Raw genomic sequence first — 23,931 nt, 5'->3', positions numbered from 1 at the left:
AATAGATCATTAAACCTGCATGGGCAAATTGAATTGTTTTGAACCACTTTGAACTACTTCGAACTTCAGTTCGAAGTGGTTCAAAAACTCTGCACTTGAAGTTTTAAATTCTAGGTCCATATGTGTACCAACACATCCTAAGAAGAATTGGATAATGACCAGACCTAGAAAAGGGAGGGTTCAGAGTCAGGGTAGGATACAAAGTTAGGGATATTACCCAAGGTAAAGAACTCGTCAAGTTTTTTTGCACTTTGATTGAAGCCTTGCCTTCTGTTATTCCAAGTAAATGAATTATCCTTGGAGGCAATTTCTAACAAAGCAGAGTGATTAATCCAATTATTAAAGTCCAATGAAGTTTAAGATAATTTAGACAATCCACCTCTTTTCGCAGATGGAGAAGCAATAACATTAAGGTCTCCTCCTATGATGCAAAAAGAATGAAGAAGTTGAAGATGGTAGTGTTTCCTATTAGAGGCTTCTTTTATCAACATTGGACGTAGGCCCATACCTTGACTCTTGAAATGCCCAATGTATGGAGAAGCAAAGGATGTTATTAACAGATGGGCCAATGTAGGTGTTCTATCACTTCCCTCTGAATTGAAAGGTACAATTCTCTTGGATTATAAAGATTTGCGATAGGCTCTGTCTTTAGTAGATCAGGGTCTTAACCAGAGAGTTGTAGAGGCTAACTAGGAAGCCCATAGCCACAAGCAACCCAGACGGATTAAAGGATTTGGACAGCCCACACCACCCACAGATATGGCTATTATGAGCTATCTTTTAACTCTTTTAGGCTACTTTTGTTTTCAAAATAACTCTACTCCTACTATTACAACAACTAGATACAAGAAGTGCACAATGAGAACAGAGCATTCATGAACCCAAGTGGCTATCTAACCAGCCAAGATAGCCACTCAACAATCTCTCAGTTCACTCGCATTCAAATCACACAGTACACAATGCAAACTATACTATCTAAATGGAATAGCAACAAGGAGGAAGATTTAATGATGTAGTGATTCAAAGCTCACCTTGTCAAGTTAGAGCAATTCAAAGTCTGCCCTCAACTTAAATAGTTTCTCATCAAACAAACCTATTAACAACCACTAAAATATACATGCAACTACTATGAAACCTGATGCAGCCCAGGAAAGGAAACAAAATGGCATATGAAAGGTAACACATAGATCATGTATACTGTTAACACTACACTAATACTCAGATCGACTAGAAATCAACAACATCATACACCATTGCCTTTCCATTCTAAGGAAAACTAATCTAACATGAAATGAACGACAAATAATCACAATTAATTAGGTAGACCCTACTAAAAAATTGATTCACTCCGAAAATTTGCCGATCCTATATTCATTTTCAAAAGTTACATTTATAGGCTCCCTTAGAGTTTTGATCAGTTACATTTATCATTACATATTAGAGCCTTTTCTTAGGCATAGCCCAAAATCCGACTTATAGTCTAGCATTACAAAATACATTCATGCAAGGAGAAGTGCCATATATGGTTACAATGAATAAGAAATGGGGTGAGCGAGAATGCCACTTGTCAAAATTTGTTGCAGATTCATCATTATTAGAATGTAATGCCCTTGATTAGTTAGTTCTTCTTCTTTGGTGTTATTGACTTGGGCTTATGCACTTTCATAGCATCAACCACCATCTTCAACTCATTGATACTTGGTATATAGACATTGCCAACCCTGATGACCCAATAGTCATGATCCTTTGTCAATTCCTCAATCGCGACGATCCTAGACTAGAGTTTATCAGATGCCCTTTTTAGAGCACCATTAATTGTTGTCAGCTCCGAGATCTCGAAATCCTGATAGTTAGCCGGATTAGTGGCCTCCTCAATGAAGTTAAGGAACTTAGCCTTCATGTGTTGGATATCTACCAATTGTTTATTAGGAACCACTTGGGATTCAGTGTATAGATCCTTTAGATACATGTAGACCTTCTCCATGATCTTTTTCACATCATCATATAGACTGCTCAATTCTTGTTCAGATTTCTCCAGGCTTTCTTTCTTGAATTCCATTGATTGCTTCCAATGGTGTAATGGCTCTTTCCCTACTCTAAGAATGCCATGACTGATGGCTACATCATTCCTCATATCTAGCACTTCTTGAAGCAAATTCAGGTCCTCTGCTGATTGTTGAGCACCATATTGCATAGAGGACTAATGACTACTGATTGCCTCCTTTAGTTTGTCGCAGAGTAATGAGAATCGCGCTGAAATTGCGTGAATCGCCGATTCAGCGATCAGATTCATGCACCCCGATTTTTTTGGAGTCGGAAATCGTGATCGGCGATTTCATCGGGTGAATCGCCTGAATCGCATGTATCGGCGATTCACTCAAAAAATCGCCTGAATCGCCATTAGAAATCGCCAAAAATCGGCTGGCAACAGCATGCATGTTTAGTTGGAAATAATAAAAAAATCACTTATGTTTTTTGCTTTCTTTTTTACCTTTCCTCTTTGTTATAACCCTAAAGGGCCTTCTAATTGTTAAGCATGACTAGAAGAGAGGAGAAGAGAAAAGAAGAACCATAGGCGGTTAAAAAAAAAAAAAAAAAAAAACGACGACAAATAAAAAATGTTTAGAATGCATAACAAATGATGCCCAAGGGAAGGGAAAGACATAATCAGGTAGTAAAACATCAACGGTTCCCAGAAAGAGTGTGGGATCAGAAGAAAATCACAAAAACACTGTGTTCCATATAGTTTTGTGTGGGTTTCAGAGTGCAAATTTGGTTTTGGCGACCAGGACCCCGCTGGGGGCGTTGCCCCTAGACCCCCAGTCGTTGCGGTTATCAGTCGTGGGAAGTCTCACCAGTTGATGAGACCTGAAGCTGTTGCAGGCATGGAGTGTCTGTGGTGGAGAGAACAATAGAGCAAGCCTTTCGAGAGGGGTGATATGCTTTGAAGCACTTGGAGTAGGTGTTGGATGTGAAGCTGTCTTATAAAAACTCTTTACCCCATGTGGTAAACACAAACTTCCATGTTTATATATGTTAAGTTTCAACTTCTATTTGATGATGTTATAGTGTGTTTAAGTTATATTCAATAAAGGGTGCATGAAATAAGCAAGGTTGCATGGGTACGTGGGTACGGGAACGGGGACGGGTACGGGTACGCATATTTTTCAAAATAGGGGACGGGGGTACGTGTGTATGCCTATTTTTTCTATATTATTAATATTTTATAGAAAATATAAAAATCAAAATATATGTCATGAGTCATGACATTGAGCATTCAAAACAAGAAATTTGAAATATATATATATGCTATTGCTGAATGTTTGATGTTTAAAGTATTTTTCATAATAGGGGATGGAGGTACTTGGGTATGTCAAACTTATTTAAAAATTATACCTTTATTTATATTTATAAAAAATCTGAAATTATGAGTCATGACAATAGTTTTTCAAAACAAGAACAGTGATAAAGTTTGCAAATGTAATGTATTGTTTTCAGTTTCAGATTTGCTATATGTTTGAAATAATAATACATGATAAATGCTTAGATGCATAACAAAGAAGGCAGACTTTAAACATGAACAAGAGGATCCTAAATCATATAACAATGACATATTGCAAATGATAAACTTATGACTTGAACAGCGATAAAGTTTATTGTTAATGAGTACCAAAGTTTCAATCTGATTTGGTATTGAATTAAGTTTGATAAACAAGCTAATACAAAAGAAAAAACCAAAATCAAAATCTTAATCAAGGTCCTTAGCTATGATGCTCTCCACCGAGTACCCGGTACGTGGGATACGTGTACCCGGTACTTGGGTACGTGGGTACTCGGTGGGTACGAGTACCAGGAGTGTGGGTACGAGTACCCATGCAACCTTGGAAATAAGTCTTAAATTGTTAAAATCTCTACATTTAAAAGGTTTTTTCAAATTTGCCGATTCATCGCCGATTCACCGGCGATTCACCCCTGATTCACGATTCGATTCGGCCGTGCCGATTCCAATACGATTCCGATTCTTGTACTTTGGTTTGTCGACATCTAGCAACATGTTGTTGAGGTCCTCAATTAAAGGAGGCCCTTGGGATTTTCATATTCTCAATCCATGTTCGGCCCATCTGACCGAAATGTCCTTGCTGCAACTTTACAAGAAAATTCTTGTTCTCCTTTGCTTTTGGATCGAAGGTAGTTGCAGTAGCACCATCCATCGACACTATGGAAAGTGGTCCAAGTGTTGCTTTGATATATTCGATTAATTTGCTTATTAGCAACCTTCAACGTTGCTTTTGCCAACTTCAATTCTTCTAATCTGTCGTCAATTTTCTCATTTGTTGACTTCCATATATTGACCATAGAATCATGCATTGGTTGCCCTATGTCAATTGTCTTCATCTGGAAATCAGTTGAAGTTAATTCTTGGATCTTTCCCTCCCTCTGTGGCTCAATGATTTCCACAACCATATTTTCGATGTTTGCATCAGTCTCGGCCACAAGTGTCTTCCGTTTCTTCATTTTTGGGCACAAAGTAGGCTGCTGCATGGCTTGTGCAATTAAGTCCTTTGGCGGAGCACTATCTTCTATCCTCTTCTTCTTCTTATCAATAGTCTCCTCCAACCATGACTCTGTTGTCAGGACATTTAATGTAGACTGGAGTGCTAAACGGTCAAACAACTTCCTTGCAACCGAGGGAGTTTCCTTCTTCCTACTAGAGAAAGGAAAAGTCATAGTTTTAGTTATAGAAAATGCAGGTGGATTACCTTGATTAGTGGCTCCTTCCAGTTGTTGTTGCTAAGGAGTTTCTTGTACTTGTCCATCTCCTTCATCTCCACCACCTAGTTGATTGCAATCTCCATCTTGGTTGATTACATCTCCGACTGATTGATCTTTCACTTTCTCCTTTTCCTTATCCTTCTCCGCTTCCATATCTCCAACTTTGCTAGTATTAGGCAGAGAACCTCCTCCACAAGTAGGAGGGACTTGAACATTCTTTTATGGAGGATTATTTCCTCCTCCACCAATAGACTATGATGGAACCACAAAAGTTGAAGTGGTAGTTGTTGCGGTAGAAGTGGTTGCTGATGTAGTTTGAGCTCTACTAGACACGCCTGCAGATGAGCCTGTAGCACCCATCCACTTCCTTCTGGCCCTCGTCCACTCTACCCACTTATCGGTCTGCTTGATGATGCCAACCATCATAATTTCCATCTTATCTACTGTGGGATCCTCAGGTGGAGTCGACACTATGTGAGTGCCCTTAACTTCATTCTCATAGGTAGAGGACCTCAAGTGGAAATCATTGCCCTCTATATCATTAATATTGATGCTTTCATTATACAATTTGACTTCACCTATAGTAAGCCTAGACCAAAACTTTTCTTTGGTCTACACCTCGATATAGCAATCAGCCAAGTAATCCTTAATATCAGGCACATACTTATAGCTGGAGCCGAGCTGTAGATAATCCTTAATGTAGTTCATTAGATATTATTGTGGCTTGATGAATTCATAGTCATTCAATTTGATCTTGCCTTCAAAGGCCTTATTAAATTCCTTGCATCTGACCTAGATGCGCAAGAGTATGACCTTGAAACAATTGGGAAAGGAATTCCCGTCTTCTTAATTGCCGAGCACAAGGTATTTACTTCCAAAATCTGTTTACATAACTCAATTAAGACTACTTTGTCTTCAGGGTACCTGGGCAATTTCTTTGGAAAGCCATCAAATGCACCAATTCGGATGTAGAACGCTGGGAACTAAATGAAACATCTTGAATTGGGCTACTACTGAAATTGCCTCTGGTGAAAATCTCCGCTCAAGGCACCCTTGTAGCTCTCTACATAGCCTCATGGTGAAGGCATCATTCACCTTAACATAATCTTCATAGCTTTTATCAAGTTGCAAGGAGGGGTAGAATTCATGAACCTTTTTGTCTTCGTTAAAATCCTCGATACTTGTCAGGGCTGGTCACAAATGAATGGTCGCTAGAATGTAAATTAGAAATGATGACATGTAAAATTGCTGAAATGCCTTTGCTGACTTCAGCCAACTACTCAACGCATTGCAAATGATGGATGTATTGTCCATCGCAACATATCGCTTGTAGAAGGAAGAAATGATGCTCGATAAATTAAGGACCTCATGTCCTTTGAGTCTCAACAATAGGGCCAAGATGTCTATCTCTCGCTTTATACTAGTTCTGAATAGAGTCTTTGTTTCTTGCTCTCCAGTGGTTGGAACCAAGTTGTCAAAATGTCACCTTGCCTCTCAGTCATTTTCTCACTGAACATGGAGGTAGACGAGCTGAAGTCAATGTTACAAAATTCCGCTCTGTTTGAGATACCGAATGTGCTCTGCATTAGCCCTCTTTCAAGTGTGATCTAGATTGAGTCATCGGGCATTTTGATTTGCTTCGATTTTGCATCATATCTAGCTATGCATTCCTTTATGAGCCAAGCGCTTGGATGACCATTCAAAAACTGACAACCTCCACAAGTCCCCTTTCTTTAAGCTTCAGAGTAATAGGATGAATGGGCTGATTGTTCAGTCTTCTGTGCAAATCTTTGAGATTATAATATCTAATAGATGTGTTTGTATAGGTTTTGAGCTCACTCACTAATCCAGGTAGGCTATTAATTCTACCAATCTTTCTAGCCATTTGCTATATAACATTACACAAAGCAAGGAAATTCACGCTTAATCATGAAATTATGCTAGTTGCAATATGCAGAAGCAAACCTACCAATAACTCCGTCTTATTGAATTTAAATTCGAGCGTTGGGCATTGAATCACCTATGCCACACGAGTGAATAATGACCGAATTATGCAGATCTCTCCTTTAACGGTGCAACGAACAAATTATCATTTAATTCGATTAGCTAATGGCTTCATTTCGTATCAAATGCATTGTTAGTAGGAGTTCGTACGATAGGTTTTAACCATTAAACTCTAGTGCAACACAAAATGAACTGTCTGATTCCCCCCCTTAGAACCGGCTTTCAGAAGAGTGGCTCGAGAAGTGAGAATCCACCTTGGATAGAATAAATACCTCATTTGTTGATCTTTGGGTAGAAACCATTTTTACTCTTCTCCACAATGCTCTCTTTTGCTCCTTTTAGAGAAGAGAGCCTTTCCTTACTTTTCCGAAATGTGATAAAATAACTTCCCTTTGTTTCCTCGCTTCTTTGTTATTGTTCTAAAGGTAGGACAAACTGTGAATCTTCGACAAATATTCCGCCTTATGAACAAGCCATCCTTCTATCATCTTTGCCTTATCGGAGAATTGCCTCATCAAGTGCTCCTTTGGTGGACATGTAGTTAAAATGACACATTTCCGACATGGTCATAATTCATTTGAATTCCTTTATTTCGACTGCATGATTGGCTTGGAATCAACTTTAAAGTCTCCCAGGCACAACCATTTTTACATTTACACTCGATGTACTAGCACAAGTTCACTTTTTCGGAAATATGAGGGTACAAGTGCACTAGCACACTGAGGATAGCCAAAATCCGACATTGATTGGATTCAAATGCAACTTGCCTATTTGGATGCATTTTTAGCACAAGGCACCTCTAGGCACCTTAAGGAAATGACAACTCCAAATATATATCTTGAAAACTTTACCAGATTCTCATTTTGGAAATTGGGGGTCACGGGCACGCTAGAGGCTATGGTGTACTTACAGGGGTTGTTTTCTGAAACAACATCAATTTCTTCGGAATGCTCCAAAAATAGTTCATGATTGCTTAGTAACTTCTTAAACATCTTCAGAGGTGAAATGCTGTCCAAAATACTTCATAATCTCATAAGATGTTGCCTCTTCGAAAAATGAGGATAGCGGCTCCACGATTAGACTACGACGCACTTAGAGTAGCCAAATTCTGAAAACTCTCTCCTGCGCTAGGTATACTCTGCAAACTGCTTCTTCATGCCCACCATACTCCTTATCAGTCCTAGAATGCTAATCAACATGAAAAGCTTACCAACTGAGCAGATTCATGCACTTCGGAAAAATGCCTTTTGGTGTACGCTGCCCAAGCTAGTGGAATCACAAAGGCAATTTTCCGAATGGCAAAGACTTCACTGAATATACTTCATCTGATCAATCCATTAGCTCAGGATTCTTGCAGATGCCTAAAGGAAAAGGTCCTCTTAAGTTTAAAGCTTCAAAAAACTTTTCCAAATATTGATTTCAGAAAATCGAGTTCGCGGCTCCACGAGGGGCCTTGGTGTATTGAAAGAAGGAAATTTCTGAAATAGCGGGGAACATTCGACTATATTGAATTTTTAGTGCAGATTCCAACTGGGACTTGGTCCACTTATCCGCCTTGGCTCTGAATTTCCATGTAATCTTTCTTCTTGATGCAATCTGACTTAGAGTGAGCATAGCTTGAGCACAAGTTGGTGTTTCAAAGAAGGATTAAGCTTTCTTCTCATCTGGGAAAACACATCGACATTTGCCTAACCAAACCTATATCACCTAGCCGACTGATATGCAGTTGATTTGCTCAATTCCCGCATAGGCAAGCTGAAAGAAATAGATGAGAAAGAAAGCCTTCTAATGGCTATCTAGAGTTGGACATAAACTCATTTGCACTGATTTGGCACCAAACTAGAAGCCTAAAATAGGGAGACTGAAAGTCTAGCAACAAGCAACACTTAAGTAAGCGTTGCTTGTTAGAGGCATCAAGGCCCCTAACATTCCAAGTTAAGATTTTCATTTTTCCTTGGGAAGAAGCTTCTCCTTCCCTACAACAAATAAATAAATAAATTTGGTTTGCCCTTCAGCTTTCACATCTTGAGATCTAAGCTCATTCAGAGAATTCCTGTCTCATCTTTGAAATTCTATTTAAATTAGGAGCAGCCAATGCTTCCTCATATTGTTCAATACCTCTAAGGTTGTCCATTTTAGCCATTTGGATTAGTTCATTCCTGAGGTCATCCATAGTATACCCCTTGTCCCTTAGTTCCAGAAGCTGCCTTATTAACATTTCTTTTGGGAGAGTCATACCATCACTGACAACTTCCTCAGTAAAAGTATTAATTAATTCCTCTGTAAGTTTATCAAAGAAGGCATCTCTTTCCTCCTGGCTCAATCTCGGGCTAGAGACTTTATCACCACTCAGGGAGCCCGATTTCCCTACAGATGATGAGAGTGGGAGAACCTTTGAGGGAGGAGCAAGGGGATTCAAAGGATCTAGCTCATGAGGCTAGGGAGAGGTTACCCTAATACTATTTTCTTGACCACCTTCCTCATCAATGGCTATGCCTGAATCTAGATTCTAAGTTTTTGCCATAGGGGATGAATTATGTCCTCTTAGGGATGAGGGAGTTGTTGAAGGGGTAACCTCCTTAGCTCCCAAAGCTTTAACAATTTCCCTTTCCTCAATAATAGGTTCAAATTTAAAAGGAGGACACAAAGTATCATATACATTGGGGGTTTCTCCACTAGTGATGATAAAACCTCTCCCTTGTGATAGAATTATTGTCATTGATGTCAAAGGTGCATTAAGAAGTTATCATTGATATGAAAGAGAATTCAAATATGTGGTACAAAAGATCATCAGGAATATATAAACACACACACACACACACACACACAAGACTGATTATAAACGTTGCAATGGTGCAGAGACAAACAGGAATATTGATGAGATTTGTTATTGATGTATTATATATTGAATAAAATATATATGAAATCTATGGAATATTAAACATTAAAGAGAAGTGGCTATGAAGAATACAGAAAGCAGAATTCAGGATTGCATTTGAAAAAGACAGATCTGTTTAAGTCACATGTGCAATTTAGATCTATGGTGCACATTCACAATCCAGTAGAGCCGTAAAAGAAATGATTACACAGTAATAATAATGGACATCTTCAGCTAATTGAAGATGATATACAGCCTGATAAGCCAAGGATAGAAGCACTGTCTGATTAGGGTAGCATTGCATGATATAAGTAAGGTACAACCAGTTATAATAGTACGAAAGCTTACCATAATCAACAGCAATAATGTGAAGCGACTCAAAGAACCAATAAGGAGTTTATATATTATATAGTCAGTTAGATTAAAGAGTTAGCAGATTAAATGGAGTCATAGAGCCCACATGTTTGAGTCTCGGTTATTAAGAAAAGAATATGAAGATGAAAACAGAGAGATATACCTTCAACAACGAATGTTTGGCTATGCTTGGTGATAGGTAAATTCAGTCAGCATATAAGAAGATGAAGTTTGATATTAGAGAAGCCTGATAGAGAGTGATAAAACATAGCAGCTCAAAGTGTCATCAGTATGGAAGAACACATTTAAGTAGTTCCTGTTGGCAATACACAGAGAACAGCAACGATGGGAATCTAAATGCAAGAGTGTCAAGGTCGACCATACTAGATCGTAATATACAGTGACAAATACAAAGGATGAATTCTACAGAATGTAGATATAATAATAGACACAATATTTGAATCAATATAGAATACACCAAGCAGAAGTATACACAACAGTAAATAATAACAGCAAAATGGATAAATATGTAAGACAAAATTAGAAAAGTCAAACAGCAGAAAATGACAAAATAAGAAAAAGACAAATTTTATAATCTTATCCACAAACGAGAATTGTAATGTTTCCTTGAAAAGTCCTGGCAGACAAAATTAATATTTTATACAGATCTAATCGTGGTATAGAATGAATAAGCTGCTAGTAAGAGACAAAAAGGGCCAGCATGAATGTCTTGTGTCATAAACGTATATTTAAGCCGATAGGCTTTTCACTGTGGGCATAGCCCACTGACAGAAACTTGACAGACGCTGGAGAATTGTCATATGTCCGGGAAAATCAGCAGGTTTAAACTTGTTTGTAATTGATAGATTAAATATCAAATGTAATTGTAATATTGTAATCTTTGATCTATGTTTTTTTAAATCGTGAAGGTTTATTTTTTTTAAGATATCTGATTGGACACAATTAAAGTTAGGGTGGTAATGATAGATTAAATATCAAATGTAATTGAACATTTTTAATATTGTAATTTATTAAAAGTAAAGATGTTTATATTTACACAATCTTATTGTTTTCCTATTTTAATAATTATGTATTAACTTAACATTTTTCTAATCTTATGTGATTTTGCAATGAATTTTTATTCAGTGCTTTGGAAGAAAGAGATTAAACTTTTTAGGGTTTTGTTCAATACTAGAGGCCAAAGAACAAAATCAAAGAGAAATTGAAAGATCTTCAAAATTTGATTGGTTGGATTATTTCAATGACTTCCTTTTTCTTAGTAGACTGTACAATTTGAATCACAGAGGTAAGATCTTGCTACATATACAAAACTTAAAAAACAACTGTTCATATTGGTGGTTCAAGGATTATATTGAAAATTGAAACATGTCACCACCAAAACAAATTTTGCATGTCTTGGCAAGTGATTCCATGAAAATTTAGGAATTCACATGACTGATAAGATGATTAAAAAGAGTATTTCTAGAGAAAATTTATAGCTATGATAGAGTGCACATAATTGTTTTGACTTGACGATTGGCTTGATCCTTGGACCTTTCGGGTACAAGTGCTAGTTATACATGACGTTAGACAAGTCTGGAGTGTGCAGCGACATTGTCAGATATTCTTTGGGGGTCTTTAGTCAGCACTGAGTCTTCAGTGGTATTTTGATACATGCTTTTATAACATATTCGACAAGTAAAATGGAATAATTTTAAGATTGCCATGTCATATAAGGAAGAATATACCAAGTTTAATATAGAGCCCGATAATTCAGAAATTTGAGACTAACAATTTCTGTAAAAGAATCAATAAATGTTTGACACAATGAATACGAAAAACATGGACAAATATAGAAGGCAGCAATATGACGAAAAAGACAACCAAATTCATTACTATAAAGATGGCATTGTGAACTTCAGAAGTCTTGACGGCATTGGAGTCAAATACATGTCATCGTTGTTTGCCATGTCCTCATTTAAGAGCCGCTAGGAACTTTGGAAGGTATAGATTAATTAACGGCAACATATAATATGCAAATTAAATACTTTGGTCATCTGATATTATAGACTCAATTCGATTGTATGAAATGCAACAACCTATTTGAGTGTCTGTTTGAGTCGGGTGTTGAAGTCTTTTGGGAAGAGATGTAACAGAGACAGCAATGCTGTCGGGTGTTTTAGAAAAGGCCTGCCTGCAATATGCTTAGCCACGCCAAACTTTCTATACCACATAAGTGCTATTGAACATGAAAATAAAGACTATGGGAATGATGTGTATAAACATTGGAATATAAAGTGTTTATGCAGTAGAAGATTTAAATTATAATAAAGTGTAAAGTGTAATTAAAAATATTGTTTAATTTTGTTAAAGGAGTCGTCATAACTTTGGTTTTTGAAAGGTCACATTTCTTCATATTTGTTAATATAAATAAGAAGAGTTTCATTTGGAAGAAAATGTCTGTGGTTGGAAAAGTAGAAGTAAAGCAGTGGAAGAAATAAGAATATCAGAACAGAGATGTCTGTAAAAGGAAGTAAAGAACATTAAATAGATATATGCAGATTTAGACTAGAGGAAAGCACATCAAGAAAAGTGTGTAAACTGAATATACAGATGAATGAAGTAATGGTAGTGAATAAAGTAACTACATATGTATTCTGATTTTAATAAGAAATATGTCTCCAGATAAATTCAGATACGAAGGATAATCATATAACAGGCATAAAAGAAAACTTGTGAGATCTACATACAGATATAGAAGAACATATAGATGCAAATTTTATAAAGGATATGCAGACAGAGGTAAAATGTGAAGTATAGAAGAGTGATTGGCTGATTTCAGAAGGAGAGGAGAATATAAATTTATACAAAGATAAGAAAGGAAAAGTGTGCAATAAAAGCATCCATCATTAGTTGAAGTAAGCAACACTATCAAGGTAGCAGAAACATCTTTGTGCAATGGGTTGGAGCTCATGAAGACAAAAGCAGGAGTTGGTGCTTCTAGTAGGTCGAGGCTTGTGAAGTGTGGGAGTTGGTGCTTCCAGTGAGTCAGTGCACATAAACTTAGGGGTTGGAGCCTCTAGTAGGTTGTAGCCTAAAAATCATTGTAAAAGAACAAGTTTACATAAAAGCATTTATTGTCATGGTTTTTTGCCACATTGGGTTTCCACGTAAATCTCGTGTCATTGTGCGCAAGTGCATAATTATTGATTTCAACATTTAAAGTTATTAAAGTAAATGTTTGGATAAAAAGTTTTAAACTAGCAAAATTGTTATTATATTGATTCACCCCCCTCTTAGTATAATCGTTTACTCTTCACCTTGAGCATTGAATGTAATGTTTATATTAGAGTTAGGGTTTGAGTGGCTTGGAAGATGTAAGATCTTAGGATCCTTAATTTTGTTGCATTTCCCACATGGGGGGGGGGGGGGTGTTGCCATACAAGCTTTCCTGAAAGCTTACCCAAATGTAATTCTAGCTGCAAGTAATATATTGATTGATTTGTAATTAATCGAACAAAGCTTAATTTGGTTTTAGATAATTCCATTTGTACTAACATTTTAACATCCGTAGAAGAGACAAAACCCTCTTGTAACCTACTATATCACTCTATAGAATCCCTAATTCAACATAGAATTTCACTCTGTAGGAGTTCTACTAGAAGATTTCTAAAAAGAATTCATTTCAAAACTTTTACATTGTTAAGATGATCAAAATTGGGTTCCCATCATATAAATTTGAAGTGATAATCTCCGAAAAATATTGGATTACTATAGAGCAATTTCTTTCTAAGATCAAGGGTTTTACAGTCCAAGAATAGAACATTATTGCTAAGAGAAGAGATACTTACCCAGTCATCGAGAGATGACTTCAACTAGTCTCTTGTTAGGGTTCCTGACGAATCCTCTCTATACCATCTCGCAAACAAGCCATTAGATTCATAATAGTTCGAGAGACCATCAATATAAATATTATTGAGAATAAGAGATTGGAGATCCTCTGAAGCAGGGTCAGGAGTTCTAGAATTCCTTTGCAGAGAGGCAAAAGCCATTGCATCAAGACTAGAGGGACAAGAAATGTGGCATTGGGCCCTATTAGAGTTTAGAGTTGAGGGAGGAATTTGAGACAAAGGGGTGAGCTATGGAACCCTAGGGGGACCCAAAGGGATCGCATTTTCTCTTGTCGCCTAAGGAGATGTACTAATAGGAAGAATCCACATCTTGTTGTTTTTCCTTTTGAGGCTTGCATAATCTTGATCCATAGGATTCTTCAACTCCTTCGTTTAACTTCAGCCCTAGTCTAATTTCCTCCTTTTCAGGTTAGGCTTACATATTTTCCATCCCAAATTAGGGTTTTGAAGCACAAATGCTGCTAATCTCTTCGTTGAAATCGATTGAGCTAAAATTAATGTAGAAAAGGATTTCCTGTTAGGAATCATGATCTAAGCACCTTTATTTAAAGATCTTGCAAAGCCGAATGGAGTAGCCGAAGAGATTGTGGGTTGAAAGCAAGCATGCCAAAAAAATGCATAGCTTATCCTTTTGTGAGCCATCACAAGTAGAAGCTACTTTGAGTCTTCAAAGAAGCTACTTTGAATGTATTACAAAATGTAGAGGTCCCTGAAAGACCAATGCGGAAACCATAACATTTGATCTCATATTACATTATCATTATAAATCTATTTTATCAATTGTTATATTACCATTGTAAAGTTTCTGCAAATTCTTTGGAATGAATATAGATTGGAATCTACCTTCTTTATCTCCTTATAGCTTGCTGTGAAGAACTTCAGATTATTGCCCTTAGTTGGATTAGAAATGTAATTTAGAATTCTGCCTTTTACTTCTGCAATTCGTATGAGGGCAGTAATGACTAAGGAGCAGACTTGTATATTTTCTTGTGTGCTCTTAGACTTCATCCTTACCCTCTATAAGTATAGGAGTCAAGGGACATGTATTTAGAAAGGACATGCCTCTTCCAAAGTTGTTTTGCCCAACCTCTAGAAGTCGGCAACTTTCTAGGAGTGACTTATGTTTAATTACAAACATAAACAATTAAGTTTAGTTTACAATTAAAACAAAATCCTAACATGCCGATCTTATAAAGGAAAACACAACAAAGACTGTAGTCCTTTACCTATCATGCCATATCAGTTTGGATCGATCAAATCGGTATGATAGCAAGTTATAGAATTAACAACCATATATATTCAAAACATGTAATAATCAAATACCTCAAAAGATATTGCAACACATTATTATATAATAAAATATTATCTAATTATGTCAAATTGAAATATATATATCTTAAGTAATAGTTATTAAGTATAAATACCTTGTAAGTGCCACAATGTTAAAAGACCAAATCAAACATAATAATAAAATAAAAAGTAACAACATTCTAATAAACACATTTCAACATGACAATATATTATAAAACAATAAATTGAACATCAGCTTAATAAGAGTTGCGACCAAGAGACAAGTTGCGACTCATCTTGCCCATATATATTGAAGATGGAAGGAGAAAATAGAATATATGGGGATACTTGTTATTATTTGGAACATGTGAGCACATGTGAGCAGGGTATGCTTTTGTGACAGAGGGAGCAACTAGATGGTTTACTTCAATTGATGTCAAATGATACTGGTCATATTGATTTAGGGGGACTAGACCATATCAAGATGGTTTCGTTATTGATTAGGAAATTGTAGTGGTTAAAGGCACTATGATTTATGAGATGGAGTCCCATGTGTGCAGGCTAGAAGGCCTTTATGTTGCCTCCTAGGTGATGATATTCTTGAAAGATGGATACTTGGTGAGCTTGTAATTCATCAAGAATGGTGCAGACTTTAACCTTGTATTTCATGACAGGTCAAAGGACGTGAAAATTGAATGTAACTATCAAGTTGAGGTACATTAGCAATGATGATTGGACAACCAATTTTCTCGCCAAGCCCCTTTCCAGAGTGAAGTTTCTCCATTTTCAAGACAACCTTGAATTTGTGGATAATTAAACCCTTGTTGAGAGGGATGTTGAACATCAATGATTTTTTGTGATGTCCTTAATGCGTTCCTCTTTATGAGGGAGAAGTTTGAGGTGCAACCCCTGTTAATGAATTCTTCTTTGTAAGGGAGATGTTTGAGGTGCAATCCCTTGTTAATGAATTCTTCTCAGTAATGGAGAAGTTTGAGGTGCTATCCTTTGTTTGCATTTTTCTTTGAGACAAAAGTTTGAGGTGTCAACCCTTGTTTACATTTTTTTTATTGAGATGGAGAAATTTGAGGTATTAACCCTTGCAATACATTTTTCTATGAGAACGAAACATGAGGTGAAAGCCTTTCCACCCTTTGGGAATAGCCATGGTGGATCCACCCTTTGGGAGTAGCCATGGTGAATATTATGATGAGATGACACCATGTGTGATTTCATGATGGGCACTTGTTGTCATTTGCATTTCCATCCATGGTACTAGCCGTGATGAACCCACCCTCTGGGAGTAGCCATGGTGGAGGTCATGTGAGTGACTCCATGACACAACCCTTGTGTTGATCCACCCTTTGGGAGTAGCCATGGTGAACGCTGTGCTGAGATGATGACATCTTGTTGAGTAATTCCGTGATGAGAAATTTGTGTTCATTTGCATTTCCATTAGTGGGAGAGCCACCCTCTAGGAGTAGCAATGGTAGATGTTATTGCATAACTCATCTATCAAGAAGGATTCCTCTCTAGCTAAGTGGAATTGTTAACGTTATTGTAGCTATGATCGGATTACTTCAGGCTGACAAAGATAACATAAAGGTTGTGATAATATTATTATCATGATACAATAATTATTTGATAATATAATTATTATATTAATATTGTGATAATATAAATATATTATAATATTTATCGTAATAATAGAATTATTTGTAGGCAAGAGCCTAAAACACAACGATAAATTGTGAGTCTCTCATCTGGGAGGTCTTGGGTTCAAGTCTATGTGAGCTTAATGCATAATAATAATTAATTACAACAAATAATAATTGTTAGATTAGGTGAAAAACTAATCTCCCAAGAACACTTGCATGCATAAACCTGTCACATGGATGAAGCAAAGAACAGAGGCAAGGAAAAATCAAGGAGGCCAAAAAGCCAGATCCATCTTATGGACATGCAAAGAGCAATATCTCATATAATCCAATAAGTGAATGAATAAAATACAAAGAGGTGAATCCTTATAAAGGAATCACGAAACCCGAAAAGGGAAACTAAAGCCTAAGAAAGCTAGGGTTGCACAATATAATTAATAAAATATTAATTATATGCACCTACAAGATAGCTTAAGAAAACTAGAGTAATAGGCAACTTAATTAATTAAATCAAAGTGATTTAATTAATAAGTTAGAACAAATAATTACTCTAACAATAATGAATAAATAAATAATACTCAAGACTTTGGCCCATTATCGATTGAAAAAAATAAATTATTCAGAATATAATTATATTATTGTACATATATCTAATTATATTGGGCCATGTTTTAAGAGTGGTGACCCTTGGTGAAGGGGCACCACTAATAGATATAAAGGGAGAACAAACCTTCTTGAAAATGAAATGAATATAATTAATCTTCTTTATTGAGAAGTGGTGCTTAGGGGAGACAATCGTGGATTGTCATTGGTTGTGAGAGAAAATCATTTGCCGTGGTTAAGGATCCCATAAAATCAACAAAATGCTCTTCGAAATTTGCCTATGTTTTGTGTGGATTGTCACAAGTTTGTTTGTGATGAACCCACAAACTAAAATGACACCTCTAGAATGTATGCTTGCTCACATCACTAGGCTCTGACTATATAGTTCATTCTTGTATTCAAAAGGCAGCAAGGATGAGTTGGTGATGTGGCTTGCCTATTGTTAATAAAGATATCAAATAAATACTATGTTGTGATAGGATTCAAAGGAAAGAGCCAGAAATAAAGACTAGGTATCAGTGTACCTTTTATATGTTAGTGATCTTCTCTCAATGTTGATTCAGAGATTTCACACTGGTATAATCTGGGACATAGATGCCCTGCTAAATACACATCTTAATTGGTAATCCTTGATTGGAATTTTCAAAGTGAACAAAGGAAAACTGACCTAATATTCATTCCCTGAGGATGCCTCATTTCAATTACTTTAGGGCAACGGCTTGGTGTTGCTCAAACGGTAACAATGTTCACTGAAATAGCCAAATATTTGAACAATGTAAGACTACTAAAACTAGAAAATAAGTATTTGCCAATAACCAAACTTAATGCACACAAATTTTCTGGATTTTTTGAATAATTTACATGGTGTAATTACAATATGCTGATTGTACATTAATTTAGTTGAGTTTTATGGACCCTCCATGTGTTGTACAATTTTAATGATATTTAAATTATTTCAACTATCTCCTTGAATGCAAAATGATTATTTCAGATTTTTTCAAATGATATTAAAATTATTGCAACTATCTGCTGGAATGCAAAATGATTCAATCCAAATTCAGACAATATTACCGTGAACAGCATTTTGCATTGCTCTATTTAAGACGAACCTTTTCTTTGGCTATCTTTTTGTTTATATTGAGGATTTTTAGTTTTAGTTACAACTTACGACTAAAATAATGATTATGATTATAGGAACTAAAGGCTTATCAAGCTGATGTTGCAACTGTCTTGAGAAATGGTAAGTCTCAGTCATGTTAACAAAATAAAATTGCATTTTTGTTTCTAATGATTTGTCAAGTCTTTTATGATAGAACCATTTTTCCATTTGATACCAGATTATTGTCTCTTCTTTGGCATAAAAAGTTTTGCTTCTGAAGTATTTTACACCCATTTTTAAAATTAAACTCACGCCTAAGAAGTGTGGTATGGAGGACTTTAATAGTTATTTAATTGTATCATCCATTAGTTACATTAATGTCATTGTTAACACCAATGGGCACATCCAAAATTTAAATAAATGGTATTGATATCTGAAGGATTCTTCTTAGTCATTTTCCTTTTAGTTTGTCTGTTTAACTGCATTTTTTATTTTAAGTTTTCTTTTTTCTTGTTGAAAAGCCTTTGAAGATGACATCTCCCATTATGTAATAACCACATTTTAATATTTTTTTGCATATTTGTGCAATTTTTGAATATTCACTCATAGGTAGGAAACACCTAGTAATGTTAATTTATTTTGAACTTAACCCGTAGAGTATTTTTTATTATCGAATTTCTTATATGATATAGGATTGTGTGGTACTAACATGGATGCATTTTATCCTGTTATAAAGTCTATTATTTTTCATTTTAATATATATTGATTTTCCCACCTCAAAATAGTTCTGGTTATCAAAAGCCTTGTATGTTATAGGACTGTGTGGTACTATCACAAACACTGTCTACATAATCATGTTCAGAAACCTTCCTCATGTTTTGCAATTCACATCACCATTATCTAAAATCATTTATAGAACTAATGCATAAAAATAAAAGAAGTTAGCTAATAAGTCAGCCTACATTATAATCTATTGTACATTCATAGGGAATTATAGCAATGTGTACAGGAAATTAGTAGGTCTAACTAGAATCTTCTGGGGCTCAGTACCATTTATCTTCCATGGGTCAGATAGAACTCCAGCGAACTATAATTTGAAGGGCCCCTATTGAATATCCTTTCTCTATAAATTCTTAATGGTGAAAGGCATGCCACCATACAAAATAAGCAATTCCTAAAAATAATTGCCACTTGCAAAATATGCTTGGATTTAGTTTTCACAAGTTATTAAGTAATTTTTCCGCTTAGATGAAAATGTCTTACCTTTTTTGAAGATAGGTGTAATTGCAGAAGCAAGATCGACAATTAACCAGCTCTTTTTTTTCTCATTCTTGTCAATGTGTCTGCAATATTTTTCCTGACAGCTCCACATTCATAAAGGCCAGGGAGGGAGAGGGTGCCAGTTATTAACTTATTGGTATTACTAATTTAGTATGCAAAAGTAAACTATATTTGCAATACCTTAACCAATCACCCATACAATGTGTTAACAAAAACTACTTGACAGGTTCAACAAAGAACCCTCTCTGTGGGGTGCAAATATGTTAAAAGCATAATATCCGTACTATTTCCATGGTGATTATACGCATTATGAACTGCTCTGCATATGTTACTGTACCTTCTTTCACATTTGTTGACATCTCCAATCATTTTAATTTCTTTTCTGAAAATTAAGTTGCATGGAGTTTATAAATGCTACCCTTGAATTTGCAAGCATTCATGTAATGATTTGGGGAACATTGATTTTTTAATTGTATGTGTCTAGACTTAGACATATAAATTTATAAGTGAACCTGCAATGAAACTGTTCTATTCACTATATTTAAGAGACAATGAGTTTTGTGAGTTTTTTTTTCTGTATTTTTATCTATTTTTTCAGGCCTCTTGTCAATTATACCTGCATCTGACCTTGTTCCCGGGGATATAGTGGAAGTTGGAGGTATCCTTTAAAATATGCACAAAAGTTTTCTAGTAGTTTATTTACTTTGCTTCTGTTTCTTCCATCATTTTTTAATATCTAAAAGTCAGACTTTTAAATGTTTGGCATTATGGCTCTTTTTTCAATTTAGTTGGGTGCAAGGTTCCAGCTGACATGCGGGTAATTGAGATGCTGGGGAGTCAGTTGCGCATTGATCAAGCTATACTAACTGGTATTTACATGCTTTCCTTGTGAAGTATTACTGTTGTAGCTTTGGTAAGATAATATCTATTTAACGTTAATTTTTTGAATGTACTTGAAACCTCAAAAGTTGTGATGACTTGTAATTAGGATACGTAAAACTGGGTTTTGAAAGTGTCTGTATTTGTTCTTATTTAATCACAGCTTGCATTCTAAATCATGAATATTAAAATAAAGTAAAAAGGAAGCACAAAGATTCCTCTATTTTTCCACACAAGCCAAAGAGACAATGATTTTGGATGAGAACACCATTCTGAGGAATACACGTTACTAGCCTATTAGGAAAAAATACAAATATGGCTACACCAACAAGAGCAAGAAAGAAACTGCACAGGTTTTATTATTTTACTTGAGCATCACCAAGATTGCTTTGGAAAAGGTACTTGCTGCCACCCTAATTCACCCATGATTATTGTGTGTTCGTTGATGGAATAAATGCAAGATGTGTGTTGTGTTTCAAGTTTTATTCACCTTGTTGCATACACTGAAATAATTATGCATTGAAAGAGATAAACTTTTCTTTGCATCAAGTTATGTGAATATAAAAAATATTGTAATGTTTCTATAATAGTCATCTATGTTGGTTTAGAAGCTTTCCTTTTCTGCATTCTATCTTGTAACCTTTCTCTTGAAACCTTTTATAAATGGAATCTTTTATCTCTATTGTATATATCAATTATAGTAACATGGTTTCAGAGCAGGCTAAGATTTGTTTGGCAGATTTTTTTTTAAATAAATAAATTCGCAGCTAGCCTTAACAAGTGTGTTAGTTTGTTTAAGTGATGTTTTTCAAACAAAAAATGATCACTGCAAATTGTGGGCGTGGGATTTTTTTGGAGAAGAATCGAATGTTTAATTCTTCATTGTGTGTGTGATTCTATATTTCTACATTTTTCTGTGGGTTTAAGCCTATGTTTGTTTGTGTTTTCTTCAACTAGTTTTCTGTTTTCAAAGATCATTTCAAGGGATTCAGTTGTTTGTGCGCTGTTCAAGCCAAGTTTTCTCTTGCAGGACGACTATTTTCATTTTTATAGATTGCATGTCTTCAGATTTCATCTTATCTGTAAGATTTTCTATTTGAGAGAATCCAAAGAGTTTTTATTTGCAACCGATGGCAGTTGGGGTTGACGGTGGCTCTTGCGACTGCTCGTTGACCTCTAGATTTCAGCTTAACGTTGCTACTTGTGGCGGAGGATTTGTTCACTGTACCTCGTGGATTATTTTCTCGCACCCTTTCTTTCCCCCATGTCTCGGTTGATTTTGCTGCGACAAAGAGCATGGATCTAATTTTGCTCCAACTTGTTGTTTTTAGAAGGGTATTTTCTGAGGAGGTCTTTTTATGATTTGGGTGTGCATTCTCAACCTGTGTGTAAGGTTTTTTAAGATCTCCTGCTTGCGAGATTATTTTTGCCAGGGTTTTTGCCATGCATGCAAGCTTTGTCGTTTTTTACCCGTTTTTAAAGTTTGCAGTCACTGGTGACTTTTTGATGAATGTTTCATTTGGTGGCCATATTTGTGAACTGTTTCTTTGATTTTTTTTCACAAGAAAATATTGGAAGGTTTTGATGATTTTCTGAACACAAATTGTGGTTTCTTGTAGTCAGTTTTCAGTTCGTAGTGCTCATTTGCAATAGTTTTTATTGACCTTTTTGACAAAAATTGTGGCCATTGCTATTGTTTAGATGCAATGGAGGGTTTGGTAAATTTTCCACATAACTCAATGCCATCTTTCAAGTTTGTCGAGCTACATTTGGGCAAAGAGAGAGTCACCCACATGCATCAGAATCCTCAATAGTTTATGCAGTTTAGCGTAGATTGCAGAATGACTACAACGAGGAGTGATTAGTGATTCATGCAAATTGATATTGAATCACAATATTGACTACATTTCTTTATTCATATTAGCATGGGACTTGAGTTGGTCCACAATATTGACTGTATTCGTTGACATATATCATGCATTAGTTGACTTTCATTTGTATACAGACTTTCTGCGTCTAGGATATATTTTCTTTCTATTTGGTGATTGCAGTGAGAGGAATCTTGGGGCGGAAAAAGTAGAGGTATGAAAGAAGTACATCTATTGGTTAGAGATTTGTAGTATGTTATATATATATGTATGTATGTATGATCACCTATGTTATGCTCCATTGCAAATGCATTATCATGATCTTGCCTATGTGATGATGGATAGGTTCTCTGAGTAATGCAATTGTGCAAGAAATATATCCTAAAAAATGGCTTCTCCATTATGGACATGTCGAGGCAGACAATCACATGATTCTACACCTCAAGGATGTACCATCGAAATCATCTGCATACATTGCAAGAGAACCTGCCAAATAATAAACTCAATTAGAACAAAGTCTGCATATTGCAAGGGAAGACACCTCCTTTCAAGTGTGTTTTCTATTATGATAATAGATAGTTTCTAGTATTATGTATTATTTAATGGTTATCTATTGTAATCTTCCATAAATATTAGAATGTTTCTAATATTTAGTTTCCTGAATCTAGAATAGAATGTTTCTTTACGATTGTTTCTCAAGGAAACATTGTTCATTCTTTTGTATATATTGATTTCTTGATCATTTCTAATATCAAGCAAATATTTACCAATTACTTCGTAGTATAGTATCAGAGCAAATTCCTGGCCTCTTTGAAATTTTTATATTTCTTTTTTGAAATTGTTAGTTCAAAATTTTTGAAATATTTGCCAAAAAGTGTTCAAAATTTGCATCCTTTATTTTTTTCTTCCAAACTCGACTAGGGATTCGGCGTCCAACTTATTTTTGCAATTTTCTTTGTGCAAAATCTGCCTTTTTTCCAAATCTGCCCTCTATTCAAGAACTCTACAAAATTTTTCATGTTTTTAAATCTGACTAAGGTTTTTCTTGAAAACCCTCGATTCCCTTGTCAGATTAACAATTCTTTTGCATATTCCTGGTGGGTTTTTTCAAATCTCAACTAGGTTAGTCTTGCCTTGGGTGCATCATTTACCGTGCCTTGATTTTTGAGCCAGCGGAATAAAAATCTGACAACAGATTTTATCTAGGTTTTTTGAGTTTTTATTCAGGTGTCTCTTCAAATTTTTTGGGTTTTTCATCAATCTGCCTCAAAGTTATTGCCATCTCAATTTTTTCATTAAAAAATGTGCAATGGCATCTCTCACCAATCTTATGCTA

The 23,931-nt window shown here is 35.6% G+C and overlaps 1 protein-coding gene across 4 annotated transcripts in view; it reads left to right on the top strand.

The window, feature by feature from the left end:
* The window catches only part of ECA3 (endoplasmic reticulum-type calcium-transporting ATPase 3), a 344,449-nt gene that overhangs the window by 107,037 nt on the left and 213,481 nt on the right, over positions 1 to 23,931 (top strand). For all 4 annotated transcript variants that reach the window (XR_016355913.1, XR_016355911.1, XR_016355912.1 and 1 more), the window contains exons 7-9: positions 18,663 to 18,708; positions 20,447 to 20,506; positions 20,637 to 20,717. Coding sequence is in view for 1 of the 4 variants with exons in the window: in XM_089799217.1 (XP_089655343.1) it covers positions 18,663 to 18,708; positions 20,447 to 20,506; positions 20,637 to 20,717 (187 nt within the window). In the remaining 3 variants the exon portion in view is untranslated. The remainder of the gene's footprint in view (positions 1 to 18,662; positions 18,709 to 20,446; positions 20,507 to 20,636; positions 20,718 to 23,931) is intronic.

This window comes from Cupressus sempervirens, chromosome 9 (genome assembly GCF_028749045.1).
Source record: "Cupressus sempervirens isolate cs-2001-9-10 chromosome 9, ASM2874904v1, whole genome shotgun sequence".
In the NCBI taxonomy this organism is placed as follows: Eukaryota; Viridiplantae; Streptophyta; class Pinopsida; order Cupressales; family Cupressaceae; genus Cupressus; species Cupressus sempervirens.
The sequence above is the reverse complement of the archived record's forward strand: the minus strand, read 5'-3'. Positions and strand labels throughout refer to the sequence as shown.